Source organism: Sinocyclocheilus grahami, unplaced genomic scaffold (genome assembly GCF_001515645.1).
Source record: "Sinocyclocheilus grahami isolate Dianchi unplaced genomic scaffold, SAMN03320097.WGS_v1.1 scaffold674.1, whole genome shotgun sequence".
NCBI lineage: Eukaryota > Metazoa > Chordata > Actinopteri > Cypriniformes > Cyprinidae > Sinocyclocheilus > Sinocyclocheilus grahami.
In genome coordinates, this window is record NW_015505853.1 from 462,852 (window position 1) to 471,103 (window position 8,252).

General features: G+C 35.4%; 2 protein-coding genes across 2 annotated transcripts in view; both read right to left on the reverse strand.

Moving 5' to 3' along the window:
- tlr5a (toll-like receptor 5a) overlaps nt 1-965 on the reverse strand; it is a 5,623-nt gene extending 4,658 nt beyond the window's left edge. Inside the window, exon 1 of the mRNA XM_016242835.1 lies at nt 704-965. The gene's annotated coding sequence lies outside the window, so the exon portion shown is untranslated. The remainder of the gene's footprint in view (nt 1-703) is intronic.
- A 1,542-nt stretch (nt 966-2,507) lies between these two features.
- On the reverse strand, nt 2,508-5,634 carry tlr5b (toll-like receptor 5b). The gene is made up of 2 exons (XM_016242836.1): nt 5,440-5,634; nt 2,508-5,203 (listed from the first exon to the last, which is right to left on the reverse strand). Exon 2 carries the CDS (start codon nt 5,191-5,193, stop codon nt 2,572-2,574), a length of 2,622 nt encoding a protein of 873 aa, XP_016098322.1. The 5' UTR covers nt 5,194-5,203; nt 5,440-5,634; the 3' UTR covers nt 2,508-2,571.
- Nucleotides 5,635-8,252: the final 2,618 nt, after the last annotated feature.

The following is an 8,252-nucleotide window of genomic DNA, read 5'->3' on the forward strand; positions in this document are numbered from 1 at the left end:
TTTGTATGTTCAGATATTCATGTAACAAAATATATACAAATTAATACCTAAATAGGGACATAGTAGTATACTTAAAGTATGATGTAAAGTTCACTTAAAGAAAACTTACGAGTATACTTGCAGTATAAAACTAAACTAGTAGCTTACTGAGACTATACTTAAAAGTGTACTAAAAATGCTACTACAAGTATTTAATTAGTACACTATCAGTATACCTATAAGTTCACTTTTAGTATAGTTGCGGTACAAACTAAACATTTTGATGTAAACTAGTTGTGTACTCAAAGTTTACTACTGTTATACTTAAAGTATACTTTTATATACTAGAAAGTGGGCCAATTTAGTCCCAAGGAGTATTGAAATAGTACACTTACAAGTACACTGATATTTGTATACTTACTACATAAAGTATACACTTGAACTTTACTTAAGTATACTTACTAAAATAAACTTGAAGTATACTACTTTTTGGTAAGGGATCTAATAGCACAGCCAGCTACTTCTGTAACAGGTTTAGCCTATCTTACAAATCGTTTGCTTATAGTTCAAAGTCCAGTGACTTTAGGGGCTTAAACAAGTTTTTAATGTGAAATTCATTACATTCTTACGAGATTTTACTATCAGTGATCCGATACGTGTGAGAGCTTTACTGCAGAGTTCATAAATACTAATAACAACCGAGCAATAGTTTTTCGCGCCTTACCTGTTCGGCCATTAATCCAGTGCTAAACCGTTCAGCAGTTTCTGAAGTCATTTTATTGTGAAGTTTCAAGAGTTCCGTGCGGCGATAATGTGGAGTACCTCCTCTCTTCTCTCCCCCTTCTTCGTTTCATGCGTGTTTCTCAACGTTTCTGAAATAGGAAATAACTTTCTGACCCAGTGACTCATTTTCCGGTAAGGGATTCTTCAAGTGTGCAGTACTGAACAAACGTTAATATTCACGGAACGGTGACATATGCAGCACATTAACGGTAACTTTGTATGTTTAATTAATTAAAGAAATTTTTTTTCTATAAAATCAGCTGTTATTGCTGTCGTATTAACTTTAATAATGAGCAGATATTAATTTGGGACTACTGAACTGTTTTAATAAATCTTCCTGTATTCTGAAGATGACTAGAGGAAAAATAGTTAAGTTTAGCATATAAATAATTTAATTAAAGTGAACATGGTTAATCCAAGAATCAAGCTAACAATGATTAGCTGCTGAATCCCGCTCGTACTTTCAAAAAAAAAAGCGCGGGAGCTTATAATTCAAAAAATAACGGCTTTGACTCATTCAACTGACGATTTCTTTACTAAATCGCTCGCGTATGGAGGTTTTAGATATTAAAAACAATGAATCGTCGACCCTGAGACATCTCGTTGTTTTTGTTTATTGGCAGATTGAATCGGGACAGAGCTGCTAAGCTAACCAGTTCAAGGGTAAGAACTTAACAAGAGTGCATTCAAAAAGAACAATATATTTTGCTGTCTATGAAAGCTATAAATGAGTTTTTATTTATTATTTTGCTTCTGTTTTTAATCCCCCTCTTCTTTCCCAAGTAGGCTAATTACTAAAAACTTAAGAATTATCATTCAACACCATGGAGTAAGGTGAAATTAAGGCTAGAAATTAAGTAACTATCAAAGCTAACAAAAAGAAAACAATGGCTTCTGATTGCAAAATTTCACTTTATGGTGGTGAATCTAAATATATATATATTTATATTAAAATGAGAATTACACACTGCCAGCAGAACTACTAAATCAGGTCTTATGTATATAATAGCAGATGTCTCCATTTCTGGCCTAGCTCTCCGCTTCAAAATGGTGTAATCCGTCTTTCTTTCAAAGGAACATTTGAAGGCTATTCTTTGGTCAGCTATGTTTGCACAAGGTGTCACTGAAAGATTGCTTTCTGTACATAAATCACAATGTTAATATTAGTTTTGCAATGTTGTCTTTTATTATTATTATTTTTTTACAGTGTGCCTTATTAAAATGAACGGATCATAACAGGAAATTATGCCAGATGGCATCGTGAGGTCAACCAAAGATATAGTATGATCAGTTCTTCAATGAAAGTTGCGTAATTAGTTCTCTGACAATGCAAGATTTCGATTGAATATTTATTTAATCAGACATGCGATTGCTACAATTTCCAAACTGTTCCAAGTACAAAGGCCAACACTTAAATGACAGAATGTCAATTCTGAGGTTTCTTTATGAATTTCATTAACAATGTGCAATCCGTTATTACCCAAAAGCATTGTGTCATCTTATTGTGTTTTCACTGCAGTGGCTTCCTCGTTTTTGTCCCTTTTGCTTGTATTCAGGAAATAAGTTGAATATCAGTGTACTTTTTTTTCCCAGTTAACATTTTCAGGTTGTGACATTTATTTGCAGATTACGTTTTCAGGCATTTACTGAAATTAGCAGCATGTTACCAGACAAATATTTTTATTTAGAATATTTTTTCATTATAAATCATATATTTGTAAATGGAAATCATGAGATAATTATACCCAATCAAGATCTCCATTATGCATTATTTGGTAATGTAAAATGTAATGAACAAATATACCATAATTATACTGCTGTGTTTGCATCAGCCTTTGTTTGTCCAGTTGGTTGATTTGTTTGCTTAACCTTGGTGTCTTTTTTAATTTTATGCAAAAGTTGGTCATAAAACCAATCTAAGTCCTGGCTGTCGTCGGGCCACAGAAGGTATCTTCTGTTCTCAATGTAGGATCTCACTTGCTTGTACTTTAGTAACCTGTACTGCGGTATGTTCCCTACAACCAGCACCACCAGAATGTCTTCAAGGTCCACTTGCATCCTTTTTTGTGCCAGACTGAAGGTTTCTAAACACCAACCATCTTTCAGGAAATGTTCAGACACCACACAAAGGGTTTTTTGACTATTCTGGATAGCATTTCGCATGTTGGTAAGATGGTCCTCCCCGGGTATGAAGTCTCGCTCCTCAAAGCAGCAGCGGAGTGTATTCTGCTCTGAGAACTGAGAGTCGAGCCTCTTCAACAGCGCTCTTTCTACCCACTTAATATCACTGGAACTGAAACAAAGATACACGTCGTACAGGAATCGATCAGGATCGAGCTCCTGTTGCTTTCCAGCCACAAGTTTAGCAATAAGTTTTTTGTAAAGCTTGAAGATGTAGCCACGTCGACGGACATAAATGATGGCGCTGGCAGTGAATAATATGATCAGTGTGGAACAGAAAATAAAAAGCACAAGCCTCAGTTTTTCAACGCTCCTCTCATCCTCTTTATCCTTACATTGAATGCTGGATCTCACAACCGAAACCATGTACTGATCCTCAGGACTGGCACATGTCACATCCTCAATGGGGTGAAAAAGGGTTACGCTGGTTTGATTTAGCCATGTTTGGAAATCCCTTAGGTTGCAGTCACAACGGAACTGGTTTTTTATCAGGCTGAGGTAGCTGAGGGCGCTAAAGAGGGTTGGATCCACTGAATAAATAGAGTTGTATTCAAGATTAAGTATCTGAAGACTTTTAGGGAATATACCATTAGGAAGGTACTTCAAAGAGTTGAAGGACAAATCCAAAAAGAACAAAGAAGTAAGATCTTTGAAAATGTCTTTGGGAAGCGACTGTAGTCCGTTGGAAGCCAGAGAAAGCTGTTCTAACTGGTGAAGATTGTTAAACACATTTAAACATTTTCCTTCAGACCAGATCAGTTGCATTGTTGAAAGCTCGAGATTAAGGAGTTGTAGGTTGTCTGAAACCACTATTTGTCTCTGATTATGACACATCGAAAACATGTTACCTTGAAGAAAGATTTTTTCTATTTGAGGACATTCCCATAGTATAGTGTACAAATCTGACAAGTCCTTTAATCTGTTGAATTCCAGGTCAAGGGTCGTGAGATTTTTAGCAATGTTGGGTAAACTAGACAAAGATGAAATTCTGTTCTCACCCAAGTAGAGTTTCTTCAGGTTTGGTAGGGTTGCAAATTCATGAATTGACTCCAGAGCATTTTCTGTTAAATTTAAGTTGAGTAAACAAGGGAGTCCCTGAAATGATTGCTCTCCAAGCACCCTTATATGGTTGTAAGACAAATCAAGCACCTCAAGTTTCTCTAGATTCTGAAATGTTTTAGAATCAATGCTACCCAGGAAGTTTTTGGACAGGTTTAGCTTTTGTAGATCAGTCATACCCAAAAATGCATTGTTTTCAATCATGTTGATCTCATTTTGTGCCAATGTAATTTGTTCTAGATCTGAAAAATGACTAAATACTGAATTTGACAAAGCAAAAATATGTGATTGGGACAAATCGAAAACCTTAACACCACTCGCCTCAAGACCCTTGAATGTGAATTTGTCTGGATCTGGGAAATTGTTATGACCAAAAGAACTGCCCATGTTGTAACTGTTACTGAGAATGAGACCAAGGATTTTTGTACCAGTGATTGCATCAAAAAAACGCTTTGCCATGGGAACTTTAAAGCCGTTTCCAGATAGGTCCAATACAGTTATGGACATGTTCTTAAACGGGTTTCCACACTTGTCCCATCCTGACCAGTACTTGTCCATGTCTTGCAGTGTCACGGAGGCCAGTTGCAGAAGTGTGAAATGTTTACCCTGAAAGCTGAGGAGGTCTTCTTCACAGATGCTCTTCACTTTGTTTTGAGAGAGATCCAGCACATGGAATCTCCTCATATTTAAAAAGAATGATGCCGGCTGGATTCTGTGAACGTTGTTATTACGCAAGACAAGCATCTGTAGAGACACCAGAGGTTTGAGGACGTCACCAGACAAAACAGAACCATCTAAACTGCACTGAGTGAGAGTGAGAATCTCAAGGTTGGATAATCCATTAAAAGCCTCTGTCTCTATTTGCAGGAAGAAGTTGTAGTCAAGTTTAAGTAATATTAGATTGGAGAGTCTTCTAAACGTGTTGTTTCTGATCACAAGTCCTGGTGTCTGTTGCTCGACTTTAAGGACTTGTAGACCTTCAAGACGAGAAAAGGAGGTTTCGTTGAGTTCAGCAATGCTGTTTAAACTCAGATCCATATGATTTACATGCGTGGGCACCTCTGGCACATGATGAAGACCTCTATCTATGCAGAAGGCAGCATAGTCGTTAACTGAACACACCGAGGTGCTTTTCACAACTTCAGTGTTGATGCACAATCCAAAAAGGATCAGTTTAAATATATATTCCATTTTGAGAGCACTGTGGGGGAAAAAACACATGCATTTTAGTGTTAAAAATTGTTTCGTTTTTTGAGATGACATGCTTTTGTAAGTTATTTGTTTGACTAGTTCAAGGTTCACTGACTTCAAAGCATTAACTACAACACACAGACGTTTTATACGGGAAAAGATACATTCTGATACATTCAGCTATCTGAAAGTTGTAGGCTGCTACGAGGTCATGACTAATAACACAGCAATAATGCAGCGTCTTACCGGGATCGGTCACTAATCCATACAGCGTTTTGGCGTGAAATAATGAGGAAGTTCCAATAATGCAATATTAAGACTCGTACAGCGTCGAATAAACAGCTATCCGTCCTCTCGCTTGAGTTTCTAGTGAGTTCTTCCTCCGTTCTCTCTCTTCATTTCATTTGCGTTTCCCAACATTTCTGAAATAGGAAATAACTTTCTGACACAATGATTCGTTTTCCGGAAAGGAGTTCGAGTGTGAGCACTGTAACTCTGGAAAACTACAATCATTTCAGCTTCTTTAATAAGGTCGTGAGTTTTCATCGGTAGCAATATTTTAACAGTAGCAACAGTTTTATTGAACTTTGTTATTCAGAACGTCGTTTTAAGACCAGAATCTTCGTTTATTTATTTACAGTGAAATATAAACAGCGTAGAAATGGAATACACTTGTGCAATACAGGAATGAAATGATTAGTCAACTGACAGCAACTGCAATGATTGGACATTAACTCTTGCCACTCTTGAAGATAAAACACTAACTTTTTATTTCACGTGAGAGTATGAAGTAACCCAACTGCACTTGAACTAGTTCCTTACTGCCCACTAGAGGGGGTCCTTTACCAACATTAGCCTATTTAGAAGACCAGCAGAAACTTCTGTAGGAAGGTAATAACATAAATAAGATTAAATCAAATGTTTAGAAATAATGTCCATTAATGCTGCACTGTGCATTTCTATCTTCATATTTGGACACAGACTGGAGAGAGAGGACGAATCAAGGTTGGCTACTGTAAAGGAAATGTGGTAACACTTTAGAATAATGGTCCGTTGTTAACAAGTAACAATGCAGGAAGTAATAGGTAGCCTAGTACTAAATTAACACTTAACTCAATACTATTAACTAATAGAGAAGCAAGATTAACTAAACAGTAAGTAGTAGCACATTTAGGACAAGGTAGTTCCTTATTAGATATTTGATAATTACTAAATAAAAATATCCTCATTGAGAACTACTTTGCGAACTATGACCAGTTAATAAAGAATAACCAATTAATTACTGATCACAACAGTAACGTCTTAAAAGTGAACAATTGGGTTCTTTGTGGAAACTAATTTATGAATATGATATCCCCCACATGAGTCGGCTACATTTAAAAATTGTGACTACTCTTATCAAAGGATGGATGTTCTCTGTTTATTTCAAACGTAAACATAGAATAATGATACAAATTAAAATTCACTTTAAAATGTTAATAATTAAGAAGTGATGCTGACAAGCTCATGATTGAATTAGTTCATAATTATGAGCACTGTTTCATGTCAGTTCAATATGTATCCCACTCCAAAAGACCTACTGGTAAAATATCAATAGTGCTCAGGGAAAAAATACATTTAAAATACATTTTATGCCATTCTGATTTATTATCAATGTTGGAAACCTGTGATACTTTTTTCAGGATTCTTTGATTAATAAAAAGTTTTTTTTTTTTTAAAGCACAGCATTTATTTAAAATATAACTTTTGTAACGATATATGTTGAAAAGTTTTTTTTTGTTTTGAAAGAAATTAGTTTTCATTCAGCAAAGATTTGCTAAATTTATAGAAACTGTGATAAAGATTGATATTGTTAGAAAACATCCCTATTTTGAATAAATACTGTTCTTTTTATTTTTTATAGCAATTAACCCTAAAAAAAAGTATCACGGGTTCCAAAAAAAAAAAAAAAAATAATAATAATAAATAAATGATTAAATAAAAATAAGCAGCACAACTGTTTCCAATATTGATAATAAATCAGCATATTAGAATGATTTCTGAAGGATCATGCTCTGAAGACTGGAGTAATGATGCTGAAAATTCAGCTTTGCATCACAGAAATAAATTATATTTTAAAGTATATTAAAATAGATAAACATTCTCTTAAATTGTAATAATATTTCTCAATATTATAGTTTTTCTGTATTTTTGATCAAATAAATGCAGGCTTGATGAGCATAAGACACTTTCATAATGCTGCATAATTATCAAAATGGTAATATAATAAAGTCCTTTCATGTCACCATTTCGCCAGCCTACACTTCACATAATAGGCACTTGGGCTTCATTAACTATGATAGTTTCATGAAATAGTAACGTGTATCATACATAAATATAAGTGAATTGAATACTGATTACCATTATTGCCGACTTTTGGCACTGTCCGGTTTTGTGCCGTGCTTTTGTACTCATTTAGCATCCATTTTCTCAGCGATGTAATTTGATTTATAAAATGAGACAAACCGCAGATCCAGATCGCTCCACAAATAAGCTCGTCTGTCCCATGCAATTTTCAACCGATTTATGAATAAGAATGGAAAATGACTGCTCCACTTCACATTATTGTCCAATGAAATTTGAACTTGTGCCAGATCATGATTGGTTGGTGTATTATACATGACAAACGGGCATTGATGAATTATGTAATATTTAAAAATATATAATATATGGATTTGTAATTAAATCGGCACACTGGTTTTGATTATTGATGAAAAAAAAATATTGTTTGGGTTATGTTTTTCCTTCCGTGACCCACTCACTGAAAGATCCATATTTGAGAGCCTATACACTCTAAAAAATGCTGGGTTAAATATAACCCAGCGCTGGGTTAAAAAGGGACACACCCAGCTATTGGGTTGTTTTGACCCTGCGGTTGGGTTGTTTTGACCCTGCGGTTGGGTTGTTTTGGCCCAGCGGTTGGGTTGTTTTGGCCCAGCGGTTGGGTTGTTTTGGCCCAGCGGTTGGGTTGTTTTGGCCCAGCGGTTGGGTTGTTTTGACCCTGCGGTTGGGTTGTTTTG

Coding starts and splice junctions, on each gene's coding strand:
- tlr5b (XM_016242836.1), bottom strand. CDS start 5,193: ATGGAATATATATTTAAACTGATCCTTTTTGGATTGTGCATCAACACT.